Here is a 25904-nt window from a genome sequence, read left to right on the forward strand (position 1 = left end):
ATGAGATGAATGGAAACCAACATTTCCATGTATTACAACCCCAATTCCAAAAAAGTTGGGACACTGTGTAAAATGTAACAAAAACAGAATGCAACGATTAGCAAATCTCATAAGCCCATATTTAATTCACAATAAAACACAGAAAACATATTAAATGTTTAAACTGAAATGTACAATTTTGAAAAAAAAGGTAATTTTGATTTTGATGGCTGCAGCAAGTCTCAATAAAGTTGGGACAGGGCAACGAAAGTTTGGAAAAAGTAAGTGGTCATTTGGCGAATCAACTAATGTCAACTAATTAGGTTAATTGACAACAGGTCAGTAAGATGATTGGGTATAAATAGTGTATCTTAGAGAGGCACAGTCTCTCACAAGTTTCAAGATTGAAAAGATTGAAATGCAGTTGAATATCTCATCATTTACAGTACATAATATCACCAAAAGTTTCAAAGAATCTGGAGAAATCTCTGTGCACAAGGGACAAGGGTTCAAATCAATATTGGTTGCCCATGATCTTCAGGCCCTCAGGTGGCACTGCATTTAAAACAGTCATGATTCTGTAATGAAAATCACTGCATGAGCTCATTAACACGCCCAGAAGTTTCTGTCCATGAACACAGTTTGCCATGTCATCCACAGATCTCTATCATGCAAAAAAGACGGCATGCTTTAACATGATCCCGAAACGCCACCGTGCTCTCTGGGCAAAAGATTATTTAAAATGTAGTGAGGCAAAGTGGAAAACTGTTTTATGGTCAGACAAATAGAAATTTTCATTTCTTTTTGGAAACCATGGACACCATGTCCTCCAGACTAAAGAGGAAAGGAACCGTCTGGCTTGTTATTAGCATTCAGTTTAAAAAGCTGCATCTCTGGTGGTATGGAAGTGTGCTAGTGAGCCTGTGAAATGGGCAGCTTGCACATTTGGAAAGGCTCCATCAATGCTGAACGGCATAAACAGGTTTTAGAGGAAAAAAATGCTTCCACCCAGAAAATGTCTTTTTCAAGGAAGTCCTTGCATATTTGAGCAAGACAATGTTAACTCCATACTGCATTTATTTAATACTATGAGTTTGTAGTAGAAGAGTTCGGGTGCTAAACTGGCCTGCCACCCAGAACTGTTAAGCAGCTAGAATCCTGTATCAGACCTATATGGGACACCATTCCTCTCCGAAAACTTCAGCAACTGATCTTCTCAGTTCCCAGATGTATACGGACAGAATCTGTGATGCTACAGTTATAAACATGGCTCTGTCTCTGTTTTTTTTTTTATTATTATTTATTTATTTTTATTGTGAATAGAATTTGGATTTATGAGATTTAAAAAAGTATTGCAATCTGTTTTTATGTAGATTTTACACAGCGTCCCAAATGTTTGGCATTGGGGTTGTATGTGAGGTGTAAATGGCTTGTTAACTCACAACTAAAACATCCTTTCTTTACACAGCACACCACAGAAGAACAAGAGTTAAAACATCTAACTCTCTTTAAATTTGACTTTAAACATATATATCCTTTTGCTACATAACTTTGAGATCCAAATAGTCCCAATAGGTTCTTGTTCAATATCCAATCTGGACCTTCAGTGAAACTAATGGGTATGGACTATATTTATTAGACCTAGGAAAGTGAATCTGGGTCCACCTACTGGACATTTTATGTCTTACGGTTGAAGCAGACTCAGGGCTAGGATACACAGCCTTTATCTTTCAGCTATTGCTGAAACCTTAGTAACCCTAACAATCAAAACACTATTAACACTGATCTACACATCAACCACTATAGGCATTATTTAAGCAAGCAACCCCACTATGATAAATCCCTTTGCTTCAGGATGAGTCACTTAGTATGTTTTAATATGTTAAACCATGGCCAAATATTGACTTAAATAAGCAGATTAATCATTTATACCATAACATTTTAAAGGTAAAGAAGACATGGGTCACATTAGGGATAAATTAATATTTATTTTATTTTTAGGGGGTTATAAGTTTAGACTATGAAGAGATTTGAATGTCCTGGGATGTTGTATCTGGCTAACACTGGCCTGACTTCAATAGTTCTGATAACATGATCTTATGAGGAGCATTTTCCTTCACATCCACCATGAAAACAGACAATTTGGACAAGTTTTATGACTGGCTGAGTCAAATGTTCTTTCCCTTCACATGACCTAAAAAAAGGAAGAATAAAAACAAAGGATGTATGGTTATCCTCTATTGGCTAACTATTGTATCTGCAACAGAGATGGCAAAAACACGTACATCCTATCCTCAAGTAGAAGTACAGATACCGTACTCGTGTTTTAAGACTCTCTGGTAAAAGTTGAAGAACTGACTACACTTTTTCACTCAAGTTAAAGTAAAGAAGTTTGTGCTATTACTACCTATTATACTACCTATTTTAATGTCATGCTGGTAAATGGACATCACTTCATATTAATATATTAATACAAAAGATTTTTAAATTGTGTTTTCTAATGAATGTATCCAGGCTAAACATCCACCATATAGAACACAAGCAGAGAAAAGATGATGATGATCAGGAATGTCTCTGTTCTCATGTTTACATCACTGACTCCCTCTGTCTCATCCACGTTAACCCCATACTTCTTGTTGCCTTCTGCCTTGCTCCTTCTTATCTTCATGAACTGATCTACATCTGTGGTGTGTGAAAGACAGAAAATTACACACTAATGGTAGGTTGAAAAATACATGCATTGACAAGAAACAGGTTGATGGGCATGAAAATGTCACGCATTGAGAAGAAAAAAATATTGATTATGTCACCAAATAGATTAAAACTAACGTAATGAGCCTTGTTTAAAAATGTAAGAAGTAGAAAGTACAGATATTTGAGTAAAAATGTAATGAGCGAAAGCAAAAAGTGGTATGAAAAATAAATAGTAAATTACTGATACCAGAAAAAAATCTACACCATCTACACTATTTAATCTACAAGTATTTGTATTACCTTACTTCCCATATCTGATCTGCAGTTATTTAAGCTAGATGAAACAGGAATTCTGAATACTGAATTAAATATCTTTATTAGCTAATTAGCTAAGGTCTACTTTATTGTCTTTGTGCAAAGTACATATACAGAGCAAATGAAATGCAGTTAGCATCTAACCATAAGTGCATAAGTGGCCTATTTACAATGAATAGCAGTATAATAAATAAGGGTATGTGTCCATATGTAGAGGGGTGAGGGTGGATAATGTACAGAAGGTGCAGAAGGTAATAATATATGGTATATATAGTAATATACAGTATAAATGCAAAGATAGTGCATTGGATAGACAAATAAATCCAACAGCAGGAGACATTTCCCAGTCAACATCAATGGAACTGATGTAGAGCAAGAGTCTCCAGCTTCAAGTTCCTGGGAGTTCACATCTCTGAGGATCTGTCCTGGCACCAGAACACTTCAGCTCTGGTTAGGAAAGCACAACAACGCCTGTACTTCTTGAGGAGTCTCAAGAAAGCTCATCTGTCCCCAGGGATTTTAACGAGTTTCTAACGCTGCATCACCGAGAGCATCCTGACCAACTCCATCACTGTATGGTACGGAGGCTCCACTGTGTGTGAATGCAAGGCCGTGCAAGGGTGCTCAAAACTGCCCAACGCATCACTGGCACCCACCTACCAGCCATTAAACACCTTCACCACAGCAGATGTCTGCGCAAAACTCACAACATTTTCAAGGACTCTTCTCATCCCAGTCACAAACTGTTTAACCTCCTTCCATCAAGAAGGAGATACAAAAACATACACACCAAAACCAGCAGGTTCAGGGACAACTTTTTTCCATCCACTATCACACTACTGAACTCTACACTACACTGTTAGATCACTGTATAGACACTGTATATAACTTCTGTACAATAATACATACAATGTACATATTACATGGTATATCTTTTATACCCCTCATTTTCCACACATATTGTGCTTTACGTACATCTGCACTATTTCAGTTCCAGGTCCATATATACATGTGTATATAATGTGTGTATATATATATATATATATATATATATATATATATATATATATATATATATATATATATATATACACATACATACACTTGTTTATTCTTGCACATTTCTTAAATGCCATAATATTATAACCTTCTACTGCTGCGCATTTCCTTTTTTAATGCCATAGCCTTAGAACCTTCTCAACAATAGCCTTTAAATTTATTCACTGTACATATGCTTACATATACATCACATGCTGTAAATATTATACTTATGTATCGCCATTATTTGCATGATTGCTCTATTTTGCACTTCTGGTAGATGCCAAACTGCATTTCGTTGCTGTGTACCTGTACTATGCAATGACAATAAAGTTGTATCTTTCTATAACCTGCTCAAATAACATGATATAGATATGTACAAGTATGAATGTATGTATGATACAGTATATACAGAATAAATATGAGTGAAATATACAGTAAACTTACGTTATGAATGGTGGCAAAATGCATAGTGGATAAAGCAGTGTAATATACACAGAAAGTGACAGCAGTGCAGCAGTGAAGTTTGTTAAACTTGTATAATCAGTTTTTCAGTGCAGTAATAGCCACAGGAAAAAGCTATTCTTTAGTCTGTTTGTGCGGCTCTGAGGCACCTGCAGCATCTGCCCGATGAGAGAAGGGTGAATGGTTGGTGAGAGGTATCTTTGATGATGCCCCTCGCCTTTTACAGACAGCGTTTGTTGCAAATGTCCTCCAACATGAGAAGCTAAGTGCCAATGATTTGTTGGGCGGTTTTCACCACCCTCTGAAGGACCTTTTACGTTCCGAAGCTGTGCAGCTGCTTTACCACACTGAGATGCAGTTTGTGAGGATGTTCTCAATGGTACAGTGGTAAGAATTCTCCAGCATCCTGTAGCACAGATGGGACTTTTAAAGTCTCCTCAGAAAATACAAGTGCTGTTGTACATTTCTAATCTGGAGAGAAGAGTCAGGAGACCAGGTGAGATCCTCAGAAATGTGGACTCTTAAGAAACTGAAGCTGCGTACAAGCTCGATGGCAGCTCAACTGATGTGAATGGGAGCAAGAGTGCGATTGCCAGCTCGTTTGAAATCCACAATGACCTTCTTTGTCTTCTAAGTGCTGGATCTCCTCCCTGTAAGCTGTCTCATCATTACCTCTGATCAGGCCTACCACCGTGGTGTCATCTGCATGTCAACTTAATGATGTTTGAGGCACAGGCAGCGATGGGTGAAAGGGGAGTATAAAAGAGGGGACAATACGCATCCCTGAGGAACCCTAGTGCTGAGGGTAAGACTGGAGGAGGTGACTGTTCAGTCGAACAGACTGTGGTCTGTTTATAATAAAGTCCATGTACAGGTGAATCAGGGTAGAATGAAGCACAGTGGAAATGGCGTCCTCGGTTGACCTATTCGGGTGATAGGCAAATTAGTATGGGTCCAGAGTGAGTGAGGACCAGTCTTTCGAAGCACTTTGCGATGACATGGGTGAGTGCGACGGGACAAAAGTCATCAAGTTGAGTTGCAGTGTGGTGCAGATGTAGAGAACAGCACTATGCTGTGGCGATCCCTAACGGGAACAGCTGAAAGAAGAAGATATTTAGAGATCATTTAACAACATCGAACGTTTGTCATCGATACACAATGTCACATTGACCTCAGCGGCCTCTAGTGGTCAGACGGAGAAAGGAGGACTTTAATAATGCGTCATTTGGCCGCTAGACGTCGCTTGGGTGCAGTGTCGACGACGACTCCAAACACTGAACCGTTACAGACAGGAGGCTCCTGAAAGAAAAGACAGACAAAAGCAGAGATTTATCAGTGCTAAAAACCACACTAACAAGGTAAACCCTGGCTGATTATAGAGTAGAAGATATACCATTAGAATGCTCAGTCAAAAAAAAAAAAAAAATCTACAAATATTAGTAATTATCATTCTAAATTCAACAAACCAGCTGAGTCATTTAAAAGATCTAAAGGTTACATATTGTTGATATTTACAATATCAGCAGAGCACAAAATACACCTTTTATCTACTTATTCTATGATATTATTATTATTGTTGTTATAATTATTAGTAGTAGTGGTAGTAGTAACAGATATAATAGTTTGTTATGATTAAACTTAAAATGTAGCACGTGAACGCTGTAGAACCTGATTTTACATAGAACTGCAATATTCTTTATATTAAAAATGCTGGAAGAAATGCGCATGGAAAAAACATATTTCCGAAGTATTTCGTAAGAATACGATCAAATAAAGATAAAGAGGGGGAAAGGAAGAGGTGCCGCGCATGCGCAGACGAGCGCTGCCTCGTAAGCACCGGCCTGAGTCGCCGGAGAAAACAAATTGCGCGGAGAAGAGCGTGAGGAGCAGCAGCAGCACGCGGTGCGCAGCGTTACTGCTGCTTCCATTGCACTTGGAATAAAACAAAAATCCGTCAAAAACAAATTAAAGGTAGGTGTTTGTTTATTTTTAATTGTATGTCGGTTATATAAGAGTCTGTGTGACGCGGTGTGATGTTTAGAAAGGTGATGCTGCTGTGATTACACTAAACTTGTGTTCAGTACATGTGATCCGCTGCCAGCGGGCACGCAGGAATCCTTCTGTACAAAAGCCGGTGTAAGTGAGCGCTCCGAGAGTCAGGAATGTCCGCTTCCTGCAGAACCGCGTTCTCCTAGGAGCTGTAGCATCAAACACTGAACACTTTTCGGTGAAGTTGGCGTTTTGTCTTCGAGAGTCATTATTACGACAGTCCCGTGTGCACCGCCGACTAGGCCGAAAGGAGGCCGCTTCGAGATGACTGACAGACATTTGAGCCAATCAGAGCGCAGGAAGTCGCACGCGTCAGACGATTCCGCCAATCATCGTGCGCGTCACCAGGGCCGAGTGAACAATGTAACGACGTTTAATACGCACATGCGAACTTACGAATACACATGCAATTAAGGCTTAGAAATCCATATTAGTGTTAAATCTTTGAGCATTTTCATAACTCGAATGTCATGTTTAAGCGGTCCGCCGGATTTAGTTTAGTTCTGTAAACGCTCCTACATCGCGGCTTGCGCACAACGTTGCGCCCACGTTTTTACCCCCCCCCGCTCCGCTGACGGAGAAGAAAAGGGAGGAAAGTAAAGTTTAAAGCAGGTCATTGTCGCGCGCTTGTAGACTTGTACAGCGCGCTCGTGCTGGTGCTCTATGAACCGCGCGCTGTTTACGCAGGATTCGCGGCTGATGCGAACATTAACGACGCACGCGAGAGAGAAAGCGAGGGCGCGCGCGCGCTTGACATGAAGGTAAACAGCGAGGAGGAAACGTGTTGCGCGCCATTTGAGTCACGCCGCTTTTCTCTTTTTTTTGCCCCCCTGTATCTGAACACGACGCGGTTTAAATCACACTCGATTAAAACGTTTTAAAGCAAGTTTAAAGTAGATACAGCAGGGTTTTTTAAATGTTTGGGCTCATCACACGCACATCTGATCCGCTTCTGTGTGGCGGCAGCGTGGACCTGCTGGGAGTCACGTGACCAGTGAGAGGCTCTGTGAATGGAGTAAATGTGCGGAGGCGAAATCTACATCTCCCTGATATACACCTCCTTCACTCACTTCCTCACTCCTGCACTCACTTCCTCACTCCACTTCATTTACTCACTTCCTCCTTTACTCGCCTTCATTCACTTATTCACTCACACCATCATTTTACTCCCTCACTCATTCCTCATTATTCACTCACTGTGTGTCTCTGCCACAAGAATATATTTACATCTATCCTTCTAAATGTACTGAAAGCAAAAATATACTATACATTTATGCTACTTTTTTGTACTATAAGTTGCATGTGTTTTTACCCTGTGAGAACAGAAAGGGATTTCCTTTTGTGGTCTCACAGGATGAAAACACCTGCAGTTTATAGTACAACCCGTTACTTTCGTTATGTTGGTCATTATAACCCAAAGATAAACGTGATTTACATTTTATAATTTCCAGCTGGTTGAAACAAACACATACACACAGATAAACAGATGAATTTACACTGTTGCATTACAGCCATGCCTCATCAGCACTTTGAGATGATCGATCTTGCAAGCACACATTTTTTGTATGTATGTGTGTATAGCTGAGCATTATTTCCTGCTGCCCAAAATTAGTTTGTCCTGTAAACAGTAAAACTATTCTTTAGCATTAAATACACTTTTGGATTTAAGCTAGTTTTCCCATCTTGACTTTTTATTGAAAAAAGTTTTTATTTGTATAATTTGTTTTGCTGTTATGATGCCATCAATGCTCCGTAGTCCACTTCTGCTTTTGAATTCATACAAAGCAGAAAGAGATTTCAAGCCATTGAAAGGTTTCTTCAATCCATCTCATTTCTGTCTCCTCTAAGTGACACATTATTGGTTATACTCGCTCTTTTCAGTGTAGAAGCCGTACTGTTGTAATATGATGCCAATTAGGGATTGGGCCTGAATGAATCTTATATTGTCTGTAACGGGCATTTGTATGCAACACCACCACCTCCTTCTCCTTCTCCCTGTATTGAGTTATAAGTTAATGGATTTAGGCTATCTACCCTGATAATGAGATTTGGAGCCATGGTTGTTGGTTCAAAAGAAAGGGTTGGATTGTGATTTCGCCACTAGAAGGTGCTCAAGAGCCCAGTCTTTCTTTGTGTCTGTCATGCTTTAATGGCTTTGACTTTTCCCTTTTGATTTTTCATTTAATTTATATATATATATATTTTTACCCCCTCACATCTAATCCAATCTAAAGTGTTGCTTAAATAAAAATGGGTTGATTTTTATTTCGTGCATATGAATCTGGATGGTGGAATTTAGAAAGTTGTAATTCTGGATTAGGTCTAACCTAGTTATTAAAAAATGTTTCACATATATTTGTGAAAAGCTTGTGCTTGTTGGCATCGAAATATTAGAATTTAGGACTACGAGTATTAGCACCAGCTGAAATTAAAACTGATACATGAAACCATGCACAGCTGATTAAAGCTTTGTTTTCCGAAGCCTGGCGTGAAGCACACAACATGACTAAGACGCCTCCTCACCGCCGAGGGATCACGTTTGAGGTGGGGGCGCCGTTGGAGGCCCGGGACAGTCTGAAGAACTGGTCAGTGTTCCTTGCTCTTTCATCTTTCGACTTGGCAACCTTGACTTCCCGCCTTCATTGCTTTCAGTCCGTTAGAAGCCAAACACAGCTGCGAAGAGCTCTTTGCTTTGTTCAGCATTCTGCACCACCATCATAGCCCCTAGCTTTTAATCTGATTCTGTTTTCATTCAGGGAAATGTGAAAATGCATTTTAAAGGTTTCACACAGAAACTGAAAGGTCATGTATAAATCTTTATCATCAAAGAGTAGCGAAAAGGAAAAACAAGCATTTGAGACTCTAAATAATGAAAATTATTATACAGTAAGTATGTATTTGATGGTTGGATAATAGCTAGATGGATGGATGTGGGGCATTCAGTAATCAGTTCTCAATTATTTGCATCCCTACATTTATTTCTATTATTATTATTTTTTTTATAACGCTTGAATTTGGAGAGTGCAGTTCAGGACCAAATGTCCAGATTCTACCAGGTTCTAGGTCTTCTCTTGTGGATGCTCTACAGGGGACTGTGAGGGCCGTGCCAAAAGCTTGATTCTGTGGTAGTCTGTGTTTCCATATAAACTAGGGGTTCAGCTATCGATTATTTTAATAATCGAGTATTCTACCGATTAGTCCATCGATTAATCAAGTAATCGCACAAGAAGTGTTTTTTCTTTAAAGATCAACACTTAATATACAATAGAAAATAAGTAATTTGTTTTCTTTTAGAAAAATGTATTTTTATTGCTGAAATTGCATTCTGGGAAAACCAAACCCATTAAGTGCATTTAATTGCGATTATTACACACAAATGCAAAGACATAAATAAAATCATATATAAAAATGAAAAAATTATCTATTGCAAATTACTTTATAAAACTAAACGCACTGTACAGTGTCTTTGTTTTAGTTTGAAATTACCCCAAACTTTGAAAACTTTCTTCTTGTGTTCTTTGGCCTGAATCTTCTCCGTGCCCCTCGTTGTTTTCGCTCCGTCGCTCCGTTTATCATTTTGCAGCGTCTTCCGTGTTCTCATTTAGAAACGTGGCATACGCTCAAAACTCTGAGCCCCGCGTACACACAACGTGGAAACACAGAAGCGAGAAGGGAAACTGGCGACCCAGATTGCGCACACAACCTTTACGTGGAAAGCGGCGTACGCACTTTTATAAACATCCCAGACGCTCCAGAGTTTAGCTGGTGGTGCGTCAGTAATAGTGGTCCGTGGGGAAACGCAGTGCTTGTGTAGTTGGGTGGACTAAACGAATTACTCGAGGAATCGTTTCAACCCGAGTATATACAATTGGCAAACTAAAATAAGATAAAACTGATTTTATTAGAACAGTAAGTACTGTAAAACTATGTATAGTGTAGAATGAGCATGTTTATGTAGATACTTTATTTTATTTTTTTCCCCTCAAGCAGGAATGCAATGTGATATAAGAATAAACTGCAACCTCTGATTTAAATAAAACACCTAAACGACTTAACCAATATTTATCCCAACTGTGTACATTAGGTAGAAGGAGGCATAACTAGCTTCCAAGCGAAGAAAGTTGTGTTTAAAAGGATGGATGGATTAAATACAGAAGATTTTACCTTCATATGGCATATACTATTTATTTTTTGTTAGTTATAATGTTAATTATTGCTAGTGTTTGTTTCATGTGGACAATTCATACAGCGTTTCAAATTGATCAAACTGCGGCTCATGCAAATCTTTTTCAGCTAATAAATTTGTTAATTTTAGCGAGCCAGTTTTATGTAAATGTCTAACAATCCACAAAAAAAACATTTGCTAGCAAACAGTAGTCATTTGTCAGATAGACAACAGCAAGCTTAGGCAAAAGGAGCCTATTATCATACATAATGCTAAATAGAGCGAGGTAAAGAGCTCAGTGGTTAAGGCATTGGACTTTAGTTCAGAAGGTCACAAATTAAAATCCCACCACCACCACCAAGCAGCTACTGTTGGGCCCTTTAGCAAGGCCCTTAACCCTCCCCTGCTCAGTTGTAAGTCGTTCAGGATAAGGGCTTCTGCCAAATGGCGTAAATGTAAATAACCTTACAGTTTTTATTTTAACGTCAGTCACTAAATCAAGAGAGACGTAGCTTTTAGGGCAAATCTGTACACCCGGTTGCTACATGCTAACTACTTGTGAAAAACCTGTAACTATCATGTGATGCATGCTAATTATCATGTTAAAAAAAAAAAAAAAACAGTGCTGCCTGCAAGCCTAATTCAGAATCGCTGCTTTCTGTTTTAAAATGTTCAGGTATGCAGCCAATATTGAGAAAATTGACTATGAGGATGAGAAGGTCCTGGTTCATTACAGACAGTGGAGTCATCGCTATGACGAGTGGTTCGATTGGAGTAGCCCCTACCTTCGCCCTGTGGAACGAATCCAGCTAAGGAGACAGGGCCTACAGGAGCACAACATGGCACCGGTGAATGATTACTCTCTGAAAGAAATTGCAGTCCATTCTTTTTATAGAAATTGTAGTGTTGTTCATTATTGTGTTGTTTTTATTGTTTTTTTTTTCTCTTTTTTTGCTACAGGGTTTCCAAATCAACCAGAAAGTTCTAGCCAGTTGGTCAGATTGTCGCTACTATCCTGCTAAGATCCTCTCCCGGGATAAAGATGGTGAGTTGTTATGTATGGTATATAATCATAGGTAATCAGTGGGGTGTCATTTATATATCGTCTATACTGATCGGAAGTGGCGAAAAATAGTAAAACTCCACTGTGTTGCCAAATCCCAAGTTTGGGTTGACCGAGGGTTAAAAGTTGCATTTTATGTCAATGACTAGTGCATTGAGGGTTAGTTTGTAGACATATGAATAAATATGATTATTCTTCCCTGCTAACATTTCTGATGTAGCCTCATGACGAGAGATTTAAAAAAAAGCTTATTGTTTTACATCATGACTCTCTCTTGCCACATTACTGACTTATAATAGCACAGTGTTATTATAATGTAATAAAATCGTGAACCTGTTTTTGTTTTATTACAGATTTTTACACAGTGAAGTTTTTTGATGGTGTTGTTAAGACAGTAAAAGGGATAAAGATTAAGCCTTTCAGTAAGGAGGTAAGAATCTTATCTTCCCATCTAAATTCTTTAACAAATTATCTGGTTAAATAATAATGTTATTAATAATTCAAATTTTCTATAATATTTTTTGTAATTTTTATTTTATTTTTTACATGAGTTAGTCTTAACATGGTATTAGGCCGAAGTCAACGCGCTTGTCTATTTGCAATCTACAGAATGCGAGCAACAAGCCAGGGCAGCCAAGCCGAAAGCGTGCAGCAGGAAAAAACTGTAAAGCCAAAGAGAACGGTAGGAACCATCAGGATGATGAGACCGAATCGGAGGAAGAGGACTCGAAAGCGATGGACGAGTGCATCAAGTTTCAGGACACCAAGCCGCCTGAAAAGGAGCAGCCAGAGTTGATGAGCGGACACGAAGCGCAGGAGGACGCGCCATCAAGTGGAGACATAAAGACAAAAGCGGAGGAGAACGGAGGAGAAGAAGCGATGGAGATTAATGGAGGAGTCGGAGAAGAGGAGAAGAAAGTTGGAGCGCCTCAGAACGGCACCCATGAGAGCTGTGGAGAGGGAAAAGAGAAAGACGAGAAAGAAAAAGAATCCACTGATGGCCAGAACAGGCGAGCAAAAGGCAGAGTAGTGGAGGGTAAGTTAAAGATGCTGCACGTTTCTGCTAACACTGGCAACGTGAAATCGACAAATATGTTTACATTGCACGCACTTGACTGCAGCTTATCAGAAACACTAAATTATCTATCTAGTGATTCCTGAAAGTAAATATAACTAGAAGAATACCTTCTAAATGAAAGGGAAAAAAGACAATATTTGGACAATGTTATGTTCTGCAAAAAAAAAAAAAAAAAAAGATCTCAGTGACATTAAATATATAGAATAAATTATTTCATAAATAAACCTTTTTAGTTTGAAAGCTATTTTTCTCCTCAGTCTGGGTTTTTTTTTTTTTTTTTGCGCTTGGTTACGTAGCTGCTTATCACAGTAAATTTTTGTGGGATGTTAGTCGTGTAACCCAGTATTGAAAGTGGGAGCGCCAACTGGCGACTTCGTAGTACATGTGGTCTAAACAGTACAACTAATGCTCATGCTTTCTTTTTTTCTTTCTTCTATATTTGTTTTTTTTTTTTTACCTCAGCTGCTAAGTCAGCTGTAGTAAATCCACTCCAAACACAGGTCTAAGCAGGTCTTGTTTTTTTTGATGAGTCATGCTGACAACCTTGTTGGCTTTTTGCAGAGAAAGACACAGAACAAGCCAGTGCTCCAGAGCTGAGGAAACGACGTGCGTCCATGGGACAAACTCCTCCATCCAAAAGGAGCAGAGCCAATACTACAGGTCCCCACATGCAACCCCTTTTTCTTGCTTTGTTTTTCTTTTTTTCTTCCTTACCTTTACTCTTTCCCTTCCCTTCTCGCTCTCTTTCTCTCTCTTTTTATTTATTTCTATTTTTTTGTGCATAACCTTAAAAATAAAGCTTACTAAATTGTTTTTCTAATCATACAGACAGAAACAGTCGATCCCAGATCAGAGCTGCTAGATCAGATTCGGCCCCAGAAAGCTTCAGTGATCAGGATGGTCTCTGCCAGACAGGTCTCCTGGAGAACCCCAAGCCTAACGTACAGACGGAATCTAATCCTGATCTCGGTTAGTCGTTACTGAGAAATAACTAAACCCACTTCTAAATGACCTGAATGCTTCTGTTCATGTTCGTATTTTTTTCCTACATTGCAGATGATTTATGCATGGTTGTTGAATTTTAATTTGCTTTGTATGTTCACTGTATTTCTGTTCCTCAGCCGCACTTCTGCAGCGACAAGTCCACCTCCCAACCACAAATAAGTACAGCAGGGAACCATGTGAGTGTTCCCAAATATCTCTCTCTGCTTTCTGCTATAGAACACTACATTAGTGATTTCTTAGGTTTTTGCATGTTTGTCACACTTTGTTTCAGATCTTCAAACTAATTTAAATATTATTAAAAGAGAACACAAGTGAACACAACATGCAGTTTTTAAATGAAGGTTTTTATTATTGAGGGAAAACTAAATAAAAAAAACTACATGGCCCTGTGTGAAAGTGTTTGCCCCCTGTTTAAACTGTGGTTTATCACACCTGAGTTACATTTCTCTAGCCACACCCAGGCCTGATTACTGCCACACCTGTTCACAATCAAGAAATCTCTAAAATACTACCTGCCTAACAAAGTGAAGTAGACCAAAAGATCCTCAAAAGCTAGACATCATGACGCGATCCAAGGAAATTCAGAAACAAACGAGAAAGTAATTAAGATCTATCAGTCTGGAAACGGTTATAAAGCCATTTCTAAAGCTTTGGCACTTCAGCGAACCACAGTGAGAGCCATTATTCACAAATGGCAAAAACATGGAACAGTGGAGAACCTGCCCAAGAGTGGCCGACCGACCAGAATGACCCCAAGAGCACAGCAACAACTCATCCAAGAGGTCACAAAAGACCCCACAACAACATCCAAAGAACTGCAGGCCTCACTTGGCTTAGTTAAGGTCGGTTCATGACTCTACCATAAGAAAGAGACTGGGCAAAAATGGTCTGTATGGCAGAGCTCCATGACGGAAACCGCTGAAGGAAAAACAAAATGAAGACTTTGGAGTGGCCTAGTTCAAGTCCTGACCTGAATCCTATTGAGATTCTGTGGCATGATCTTAAAAAGGCGGTACATGCTCGAAAAACCCTGCAATGTGGCTGAATTACAACGATTCTGCATAGATGAGTTTACCAAAACTCCTCCACAGCGCTGTAACAGATCATTGCAAGTTATCGTAAATGCTTGATTGCAGTTGTTGCTGCTAAGGGTGGCCCAACCAGTTATTAGTTTTAGGGGCAAATACTTTTTCACACACAGCTGTGTGTTTTGGATTTTGTTTTCCCTCAATAATAAAAACCTTCTTTTAAAAACTGTAAACATTAAAGTGTGACAAATCTGCAAAAAAATAAATCGGGGATCACTGTATATTTCACGTGCGCTTTGTAGATATAACGGACCTTAAGTTTTAAAGAGAATTATTTCCTAAATCTAAGGTGACATTTGTCATGTTTCTATGCAACGGTTTCAGTGTAATCAATTAAATGTTTATGCAGGCAGGAATAAAGAAATTCAGTTTACCCCCACATTACATCTAATCCTACTGTAATGCATGTATTCATCAGCTTTAGGTGTCAGCATTACCATAGCAACAATGTGTGTGTGTGTGAGAGAGAAAGAAAGAGTCATGCCGGCGTGTAAAACGGAGCAAACCTAACAAGTGGCCGACTCCACATGTGCTTATTAAACTGAAAGATAGAAGAACTCATTTTGGCTCACATCAGTTTTACTTTAGAATTGCAGGTCTCTGCCTTCTTCTAAAAAAAAAAAAAGGCTGATTGGGCAGTTGACTTGTACATGTTGACTTCTGGAAGCTCCACCCCCTTTTTTGCATGATTTTTCAGACTTGCAAAGGTCTGACTTTCTCTCTCTAAAAATAGTTTGGAGTTTTAAAAAAAAAACCAACTTTATAAACACTTCAGTAACATATGGGGTTTGTTGGTTAATTATCCTGTTTTATTTCTAAAACACACCCAAACACGATTCTGTAACGATTTCCCCACAGTGTACAGAGTCATCAAGAACCAGCCGCCGCCCATCCTCTCCATCGAACTGGACCATAACCCGTTTAAGTGTCAGGTGCCAGGCTGCACCAAGTCCTTCCGCAAGGCGTCTCTGCTGCACTATCACATGAAGTACTACCACTCTGAGAGCGAGCTGTGCTCTTCACACAGCCCCCACACACACAACTCCGAATCTCAGGCCCAGGAGAGCCACATGCACAGCTCCGAGACTCCTCGCAGACGCCGCACCGTTTCTGCATCATTAGGTAAGTCCGTGTTGTGGAAATGGTTCCAACAAGGCTTTTTTTTTTTATTTTATTTTTGTTTTATTTTAGGGACAAATAAATGAATATGCCAAAATTCTCCAGTTTATCTTTAATAAATTCTCCAACTGGTGTGAGTCTTTATCCCCTACACCCCCATCCCCCATCCTGATTATTTAAAAAAAGAAAGCGTGTGGGTGTCTCATTCTGTCGCTTTCTCGTACACAGACACTCCGTCTCCGCTGAGTGACAGTAAATCCAGTCACACCCCGTCACCCCATACTACCAACGGTGTGCATCGTCAGCGCAGCTCCTCCCACTGCGAGAGGAGCAAAGAGAACCAGCACACCAACCGCACGCTCCATGACGACAGAGACTGGGTCACCATGGAAACGGGTATGGGAGTGCATCCCCCCCTTTTTCACATCTACTGCTGCACATGAAATACTCCTGCTATGAATGAAAGCTTGAATATATTTCTAATTTGTGACATTTGTTTGGGGCTAGAACGAGAGAAGCGGAGAGACAAGAAGCAGAGGGACTTTTGTATTAAGCCAAAGAAGAAAAGAAGGAAGAAAAAGAGGTCAAAGTCAGGTAAGACCGTTGGACATGTGGCTTAATCTCTCTCCTCTGTTCAAGTGCTTTTCTTTCATATAGGCCTTTCAGACAGACACACACACACACATGCTCATGTTCACTTCAGAGCCATGCTGTCTCTGTAATGATCTTATTTATTTAGTTAAATATTTTCAACCTGATGTATAATCTCACATTTTATTAGTTAGTAGCATTACGTACCTTTTAGACTAGTCCTTGCTGTAGAAATCACTATAATGGTCTTTGGCAATTACTGTGTGGAAGATCAGCCACACTGTTAACATACTTAAACAAGACAATGTAGCTGTGTCTAATATAATCTGTTTAGCTTTTGCCACACGTTCGGAAATTCACTATAAGTAGTACACCAATCAGGTGCCTGGAAATATTCACGGTCCCGTATCACATACTACTTTTGACCTGACTTTGATCCAGAACTCAAATCACATTTCACTTGTGTTCTGCTTTTAAATGTTTGTTACTTTGTTGTTTTTTGTATCACCTGCTTCATGATCATGAGCTGAGAAATTACATCCATTCATCTAGATCCCTTTAAAGCATTCCGTTTGTCTCTGTGTGGGACAGCACTCCCGAGCACTACAGTACAGGAATGCTTCCCGCTGCTAGCTTGGCTAACTTTCCCGGCAGTGCTCCTATAACTCGGCTTTGTAGATAACTTTATAGATGCTGCTCAGAGATGCCGGTGTCGCCTGTGAATTCCTTGTTTCCCGGAAGCTCCTTTGTCTGTGTGTGGATGATAAGTGTCTTGTATGTCCTAATACCTCCCTGGCATCTGCTCTCCCTTCCTCCGACAGACTCTCACGGCTGTGATAAGAGCAATGGCTTTAGCTCGTACCCCTGCAATCCAAATCTGTCTCTCAAATTGCCCCCCTCCCACAAACACCGCTCCTACGCTGCACCCTTCTCTGAACCAGAGCTCGATGATGGTGGGTATCAAACACATTGGCCCGTTTTCAAACAGGCTTCCTAGTCTGCTTTTAGTCTGCGCTTTAATGTTTCCCTTTTCTCAGTTCTCTGTCTCGCTCATATCCCTTCTTTCTTTCCCAATCCGGGTCACATTATATGTGTTTGTGAGGTTTGAGTTGTTTTCCGAGCTTTTTCTTCACCATCGGTTTCCTGTGCTGCAGGCGAAGACAGCGGCAGCGACTGGTCAACAGACAGCCCTCTGTGGAGCGAGGAGGAGTCGGAGACGGGGCTCGATCTGAGCACGTCTTTCTCTGAGCAAGGGGTGGAGACGGTGGGTCATGACTCAGAGATAGTGCGCTGTGTGTGCGAGGTACAGGAGGAGAACGACTTCATGATCCAGGTGGGCTTGCTTTGCCCAAAAAAAAAAAAAAAAAAGTGTTTTAGATTTGGACATTCGTGGCTTATATTTAGGGGAAAGCAGGCAGAATTGTAGCTCCTTTATTTATACAAACTCCATCTTTTTATAGCCCCACCTTAGTATTTGCGGAAGCATTATGTCTGCGTGCCCGTTCGAGTTTCTGAACAACACGTTATTGATTGTAGGATTTGTATGAAATTATAACTAAGCTGAATTTTGGGAATTGATTGGCATTGAAGTTGACCTTCAAGCAAGGTCTCAGAACTGGCCTTGTTTTCTAGCGTCCTTACTGTTTCTAATTCAGACGTGTCATGAGTGGTACGTACTTATTCAGTACGTCAATCTGTTGGTGTCAATTTTTGTTCGAGCAATATCTTAGAAATTAGTGGAAAAATTATGAATTTGTAAGGACCCATCTTGCATTCACCTGATGAATCGATTTCACTTTTATTGATTTACACATTGCCATGGTGTATTTGAAAGATATTTGAGTCAAACATTTTGATAAGTCTACTTGTTGGCAGTGGAGATTTCCTTGTTGTGATCAAGTTATACATGTTTCATTTAGTCAGTCAGCCCAGGAGGGTAAAACATGGGGGCCAGTGTGGCACTTAGAAAATTCATCTTGTTGATTTGAATATAAGGATATTTGTGAAGTGTCATTTCAGTCTCCTCCTTAAAATAATTAGTTATATTACCGTATTTTTCGGACTATAAGCCGCTACTTTTTTCCCACGTTTTGAACCCCGCGGCTTAAACAACGAAGCGGCTAATTTATGGATTTTTCCTGGGTTTTTCCCGCTTTCACAAACTTCAAGCCAAAAAACTGAACCCCATAACATTAGACCAATGAAATTTCCGAACGGAAACTAAAAAACGCACCTCACCTCTTCTGAGCTGCACGGCATCGGGAGAAAAACTTTCACCGGTGTTGATTTTTAAACACACGACGATGCCAAAAGATAAACTCCCGAGAGAAATACAGTAGTTGTGAAAGGAAGGAGGAAGACAGTGAACAATGACTTACTTGGTAGGCTACTGTTTAGATACAAGCCGTTGTAACGCGTTGAGTCTGGGTGAAGGGAGAGCTCACTAACTCCAGTTGCAAATAAAATCATATAAGCACAGACAGGTTTCCAAAACTCGGCTTTTTTATTTTTCTTGGCAACAGCGTTACGGGTTAGTCAAAGAAACTTAGAAATGAGCATCAGAAAATAATGAGCACATAACCCTCAGTCTCACACGCGCACACACACGCAGTAATACATATACAATAGAATGCAGTGACGTGCTGTTCCCAAAATGCCGCTCTGCTCCTAAAGGAGCCACAACATATTTCACCCGTTACACCGTGTAACAGACACTGTCTTTCGGTAAAGCCTGTGTAAAGTTCATTAGTTTCAGTGCGGCTTATACACAAGGTGCGGCTTATTTATGTTAAAAATAAAAATATTTGTAAAATTCAGTGGGTGCGGCTTATAGAAGGCGCTTTATAGTCCGGAAATTGCGATATTTATTAACAAATAAATCTAGGTCATAAAATACATCTAAATCTTAGTTGGGTGTATTTTTATTAATATTATATTATGTTATACATCTTAGTTAGGTATATAATCAGTGTTGTAGCAACGCTTACATGTTATCTTTAGCCTCCTTATTTCCCCAGACACAGAAAACACCCCAGACAGCAGTTATCTGTAGAAGGGCTAATTATCTGTGCCTTTAGTGTTAGTCTAGGGCTTAAAAAAAATTGTGACCGTAAGAGGGTGATTCAAGTAATTATAATTTGTATTTAAATTATTTTTTTGACTATGGAAGGGCTGTGTGTGTACGTATGTGTATGTCTATAATAAAGGAAATATAAATCACTTCCTAATAGACATGTTGGGCAGGGGGGAAAAATTTGGTATGGAGATTGCAGCCAAGCACTGGCTTAGTGAACTTAGTAAACATTTTTTATATATTTTCAATACAAAAATTGAAACTTGTATATTATATAGATTCATCACACACAGACTTATATATTTCAAGTGTTTTATTTTTCATTTTGATAATTTTTGCTCACATTTAACAAAAACCCACCAATTCATGCTCACAAAAATCTAAAGGCTTACCTTCTTAGTGCATTCCTGACAGTTTTGTGCTTCTTGAATTGTCCACATACTTTTGGCTACATCATGTATACTGCATATTTAGTTAAGCATTCGTTGTCTTTCTGGACAAAATGATTCTAGACCGGAAAAAAGTTTTGTCACGTTGTTTACACGCATGTGCAGAGTGAAGTGAGCGAGTGTGTATAAGTAGTAAACTTCACCTTCATTTTTTATTTTTTTGCTTCCCTTATCAGTGTGATGAGTGTTTATGCTGGCAGCATGGCACGTGCATGGGCCTGTATGAGGACAGCGTCCCTGACACCTACAGCTGCTACATCTGCAGGGACCCACCTGGTGAGCTCGCCTTAATCTCCACTCTCAGTGACCGCCATGAAATAAGCTTTGTTCCATTGTTACCTGTCCAGTGGTGCAGAACTAAATGTATTATTTATGATATTGGGTATCATAGGATCATAATCTGCATGCTGATGTTGAGCTGAATATTTTTCTCCTATCTGTGATGGAACTTTTGTATTTGTCAGATGGTTCCTTGTAATATATATATATATATATATATATATATATATATATATATATATATATATATATATATATATATATATATATATATATATATATATATATATATATATAATCTCTCTCTCTCTCTCTCTCTCTCTCTCTCTCTCTGTAAAATATAGAGATATATCTATATCTCAGACTTAATAGATTATAATGTGATTTATTTTGTTTCTGAATGTATTGTGTTTAGCTCAGCGACAGAGTCAGCGCTACTGGTACGATAAGGACTGGCTCAGCAGCGGTCACATGTATGGCCTGCCTTTCTTAGAAGAAAACTACTCGCATCAGAACAGCAAGAAAATGGCAGCCACACACCAGCTCCTGGGCGACGTGCACCGCGTGTTTGAAGTGCTCAACGGCCTCCAGCTCAAAATGAGCATCCTGCAGTAGGTTCCACTACTTTTATTTACTACATAAATATTGTGCAAGGAATTCCTGACATTAAAAAAAAAAAAAGATTTTAAAGAGTAACCTTGATTATTGCTTAATCTGTTGGAAGAGAGATAAGGAACATTTCAGAGGAGAATCTCAGCTATTCTACACCACCCATTCACATTTTTCTCTCTGTTAAACACTGATTAATGTAGTCAGTAAGTCACTTTTGATTTGGTTTCAAAAAAGAATCAACCAGAATATTTTTATTTTATTTTATTTTATTTTTTTGAGGCAGAGGCCAAACATGAATTGAAAAACTAACAAAAAGAAAGCAAGCAGGAAATGGACATTTTGAGCCTCGGTCAGTAAAAGTAGTAGAGGCCACACTGGACTTTTGTTTCAATGTTTTTTGTATTGTTGCTGGGTGACCCTCATCCACTCGCTTTGAGTCCCTAGAGATTTGAAGTAGATTTCAAGGTTGTTTTTCTTTTTCCCTGCGTGGACATTAATGTTAGTAATAAATAATACAGCTGATATAACCGACCCCTCGGAAACTCATTGTAACGTCCAATATACCTATAAATCCTAAATTTGTGTTTTTGCTATATCACGCTGAGCCCTGTATTTGTTTGTCCAATAGAGCTCAGGCTCATCCCGACTTGAAGCTGTGGCGGCAGCCCTGGAAGCCCTCCGACGGCATTCTCAGGAAGGGCACCGGGCATTCCGGCCTGACCACGCCCTCTCCCTCGTCCCCTCGCACAGCAGACTCCACGGATGGTGAACAGGTCAATCCCAAACAGCCCGTGAATCCCACCTGCTCCTTCCAGACGTCTTACATCAGCAGCGAGCACTGCTACCAAAAACCACATGCGTATTATCCTGCGCTGGAGCAGCGGTTGGTGGTGGAGACGCGCAACACTGAAGAGCTTCTGGAGCTCGAGACACGCAGACTGCAGCTGACCAATGCTAAGGTGATTTAACACTGCTCCAGTGTTGATGTGTTTAAGTTTGATTGGTTAATCAGGGTCTAGATAGAGAACAATTGGGTAAAAGATGAGGGGGGGGAAGGTTACAAAAAAAAAAGAATAGCTAAAAAGAGATTGGAATTCAACAGGCAGAATATATAGCAATGAATTATTTAAATTTCTTTCAGCTATCATAATGACTAATTTCTTAAATGCAATTTAACATTTCTGCTGATTTATGTTTGATTCTCTTTTAGCTGAGACTCTATGAAAGCACAGAACTGCAATCATTTAATACATCATTCTTCAGACAGGTCCAATGCGCACAAATGTAACATTTATTCATCACGTTTTTAGGAGTTGGAGTGTCGCATGAAGCTGCTGGCGGCGGCTGAACGGGAAAAGAGCTGTGCGGTGCAGGTTAAAACCGAGGAGCCTGACCCAGTGACCTGCGACTCCAAACCCGACCCTGACCTCCTGCTACACCAGCAGTGGCAGCTGAACCTGCTGGAACACATCGAAGCCGTGCAGGATGAGGTTAGCCACAGGATGGATCTCATCGAGAGAGAGCTGGATGGTGAGCATTGAACAAACTCTGACTTGATTTAATAACTGTATGATTTCTTTTGTCCTGTCACTTGTTCCATCACCCCCACGTATTGTGTTGAGAGACCATGTGTTTCCGTACCAAACTATATAACATGCATACTTATTAAAAATAAATAAATATGTATATATATTTGATCTCAGCATGACTGCTTCTGTGCCACTCAGTAAAAAAGGCCACCAGTAGGAGGACAGCACAGAATTATGTAAAACCCCAGGGGGCAAATGTACCAGTGGCCATGCCAAAGTAGAAATGATTCATAGATTTAATTTAATACTTCAAACTCACGTTGAAGAATCATCTCATTGTGGTGTAACGATGTGCTCTAGTTTCAGGAGCCCTCATTTTATGATGCTGGCTTTAGATTCGATTTTTAGAATACATTCAGCAAATCTTGACTTTTTTTTTTCTTTCAACCATGAACACAGCAAAACTAGCCTTTATAAAAGGAATGTGAAAATTGCTATGAATTAAAGCTAAACAAATGTTATGTTCGCCATATTTTAATAAAGGTTCACTATCAGAATTAATAGATAACTTTGAATTCTTCTGGAACTTTTACTTCAACAAAGTGTCTGAACTGGTGACTTCAAGTAAAAGAAGCATATCTAGAAGATACAGCATGAGAAATTACCTAAAATGGTCTAACATTCCTGATTTTTGTGTTTGAAAGTTATAATGTAAAAACTATAATGCGTGTTGCAATCTGCATGCTAGCAATGGCAGAGCGCAATATCACAACCAACTTGCTTGCCATGTTTAAACCGAATGGGCTGTTTCGACTGCGACCTCTGGTGTTCGAATAGTGTAAGTGCAGAATCCTTAGTACGCTGATTTGCATGTCGAGAACGTTTTGGCATCACAATGCATCATTAGAAACCTAATATATCTTGATGTTTTGAATGATCCCAGATCACATCGATAGACTAATGCAAAGTGTAATTTTTCTTTAATGTCAGGTCTGTTATTTGTTTATCATACAATATGAATTGGAAAACTGTGTTCTCACAAGGTCTTGTTATTGAATGCAGCCAGTGTAGTAAATCATATTTAAATGTTCTGAGATCTGCTTGATCTCCATCTGGTTCAAAAGATCTGTAGGAAAGCTTACAGTGAAAACTGACTAAACTTTAATATTTAAAAACAAATAAATGGGCATCCAAATGTAGTATATAATATATGTTTAACAGAGGCATGCAACACTTGGCACTGAAGTACTTGAACGCTGTTTGGGACATGACTTTATTCTACAGATGTTTTTATTGCATAATTGGTTTCAGGATAAAGTTATTTGATAGAATTAGAATAGAATTGGAATAGAATTCCTTTTATGTGTAATTGTGATTATTAATTACTATATAGCTGGATGGATGACACTTCTTTTTTTTTTTTTTTTTTTTCTTTTCTCTCTGTTATTGTTCAGTTTTAGAAAGTTGGCTTGACTACACAGGTGAGCTGGAGCCTCCAGAACCTCTGGCGCGACTCCCGCAACTCAAACACCGCATCAGACAGCTACTGACAGACCTGGGAACAGTGCAGCAGATTGCATTGTGCTCTTCATCCACATGAGGGCGTCAGAACGCACACATCTCCTCGGAAGCATACAGAAGAGGAGACATGGAATTTTTTGAGACTTGAACCTGAACTAAAGCGGATAAAGAAGTGGCTTCTATGCTGTGAGGAAAACTGAGAGACAAAGCAAACTAACCAGTGCAGACAAAAGAAGAAAGAAATGACTTGAACGTTTAATATGTTAAAAAGGTTTGAATGTGGTTCAGGTTTAGGCATCAGTTATGCCTTGTTTTTCCCTTTTTTTTTTTTTTTTTTTTTTTTGAAGGACTAAAATGGCATTATACCCAAGGGATATTATTTTGGTTATAAAACAATTTTTTCAGCACTTAAATTTAATGATCATGAATAAAATATTTTATTCAGGCAGGTCGATTTTTCTTTCTGCTAACGTTATGCAAAGCCACCCTTTCATACATGACCGATTTGTCAAGAACTGCTAGAAAATTTGCCATCTTCATACGAAGAGACTCCAAGGCAGTGACTGTGGATTTGTAGCTGTTAAACATGGGAAATGTTTAAAGGAGCTTCTATTTTAATCTCAATGTACTTGCATCTTGCTTTTATATTTGTATTCAAATAGACAATGTAAATTGCCTATCCGTAAAAAAAAACCCTGTAATTCATGTTTTTGTTTGTTTTTTTCCCCCTATTTGATCAAAACTGTAATGTTTACTGTGACTAAGTCTGCATTCATAAGTACAATAATCATGATAATAACTTTACCTTTATCCCTTGTGTATTCTGTAGTACTGTTCCTCTCATGTCTGCCATTTATATATATATATATAACGAGCACAAAAAGGGTATCATATTTCTTTCCTTTTTTTTTTTGTATTTTTCCACAAGCTCTTATAGCATACTGTACTGTTTTTGTTTTTTCCGTTTCCATTTTAGGGCACTAGATGCTCTTTTAACTTATTGAAATTGAGAATTTAAGTTATTGCTTCAGCTCTTGTTTTTCTTTTTTTTTTTCCTGGTCCGGGCATGTGTCTGTTTGTATGCTGAGTTATGGACAGAATGATGTAAGTGTGTGTGTGTGTGTGTGTGTGTGTGTGTGTGTGCGAGAGCGAGAGCGAGCGAGCGCGAGCGTCAGAGGAGCAGATGGGACCTCAGCATGTGTTTAAGAGAGTGGAGTTCAGTGCCCATTTCTCAAATACGTTTCCTTTCAGTTTTTGATATTCCAGTGCAACATATTCTAATGTAACAATATACATTTTTTTCCAACAAATTTGATCCTCAAACTGTGGGAGACACTGATGTTATGTTGCGTGTCTGCCCTCCTTCATCCCACAGTCACTGGAAATACAGTAATCAGACCTGATTATTTTATAAAACATTTAAGCACTTTGTGGCGTCCAAATTCTTTTGGACTTCTCAATAAAAAAAACACCGTCTCCATAATGCCATGGAAACATGGGTAATCCTTTGTTGTGCTTAACCATGCATTAGCTGAAGCCAAGAAAAATAAAAATGTCCTGTACGTGCAGCTTCATAAGTCTGTGTTCAGTGTCGTGTTTATCTTTGGTTATGTTTTAGATTTTCTGGTGCTGTGATCATCAATGGGTTAACAATTAATCATCTTTGTTTTCACATTCCGTTTTGTTTACCACATCTGTCCTGCTGCTAGCATGAATTTCAGTGGCATAAACACAGTGCGTGTGTGAGAAACGATTACTGGAACTCTGGACGTGAATAAATGTGACATTGCAG

General features: G+C 39.2%; 1 protein-coding gene and 1 long non-coding RNA gene across 8 annotated transcripts; one reads left to right on the forward strand and one right to left on the reverse strand.

Moving 5' to 3' along the window:
* Window positions 1-1947: 1947 nt before the first annotated feature.
* Window positions 1948-9008, reverse strand: LOC124398956. Of its 3 annotated transcripts, none has more exons than XR_006928152.1 (3): window positions 7480-9008; window positions 4474-5790; window positions 1948-2661 (listed from the first exon to the last, which is right to left on the reverse strand). It is a non-coding gene; the product is annotated as an uncharacterized LOC124398956 (long non-coding RNA). The 3 variants fall into 3 exon arrangements; XR_006928150.1 differs by having other exon boundaries at window positions 6576-9008; XR_006928151.1 differs by having other exon boundaries at window positions 6563-9008.
* Window positions 5814-25689, forward strand: phf20b (PHD finger protein 20, b). 5 transcript variants are annotated; one of them, XM_046869520.1, is made up of 19 exons: window positions 5814-6462; window positions 9023-9125; window positions 11382-11553; window positions 11666-11750; window positions 12122-12198; window positions 12378-12804; window positions 13408-13506; window positions 13675-13815; window positions 13968-14027; window positions 15798-16061; window positions 16287-16454; window positions 16566-16652; window positions 17471-17602; window positions 17804-17913; window positions 20348-20447; window positions 20866-21061; window positions 21691-22021; window positions 22373-22592; window positions 24046-25689. In XM_046869520.1, the coding sequence occupies exons 2-19, from the start codon at window positions 9043-9045 to the stop codon at window positions 24189-24191; spliced, it is 2898 nt and encodes a 965-aa protein (XP_046725476.1). In that variant the 5' UTR covers window positions 5814-6462; window positions 9023-9042; the 3' UTR covers window positions 24192-25689. The 5 variants fall into 5 exon arrangements, with proteins under 5 accessions (XP_046725476.1, XP_046725475.1, XP_046725480.1 ...); XM_046869519.1 differs by having other exon boundaries at window positions 5815-6462; window positions 17804-17982; XM_046869524.1 differs by lacking the exon at window positions 9023-9125 and having other exon boundaries at window positions 5815-6462; window positions 17804-17982.
* The last annotated feature ends 215 nt before the right edge of the window (window positions 25690-25904 follow it).

The sequence above is a fragment of the Silurus meridionalis genome, chromosome 16 (assembly GCF_014805685.1).
Source record: "Silurus meridionalis isolate SWU-2019-XX chromosome 16, ASM1480568v1, whole genome shotgun sequence".
In the NCBI taxonomy this organism is placed as follows: domain Eukaryota; kingdom Metazoa; phylum Chordata; class Actinopteri; order Siluriformes; family Siluridae; genus Silurus; species Silurus meridionalis.

Excerpts from the sequence above, each read along its gene's own strand:
- phf20b (XM_046869519.1), top strand. The coding sequence starts at position 9,043 with ATGACTAAGACGCCTCCTCACCGCCGAGGGATCACGTTTGAGGTGGGG. Across the intron at positions 11,751-12,121 it reads CCTCTCCCGGGATAAAGATG|ATTTTTACACAGTGAAGTTT; the intron begins GTGAGTTGTTAT and ends GTTTTATTACAG. Across the intron at positions 14,028-15,797 it reads TAAGTACAGCAGGGAACCAT|TGTACAGAGTCATCAAGAAC; the intron begins GTGAGTGTTCCC and ends ATTTCCCCACAG.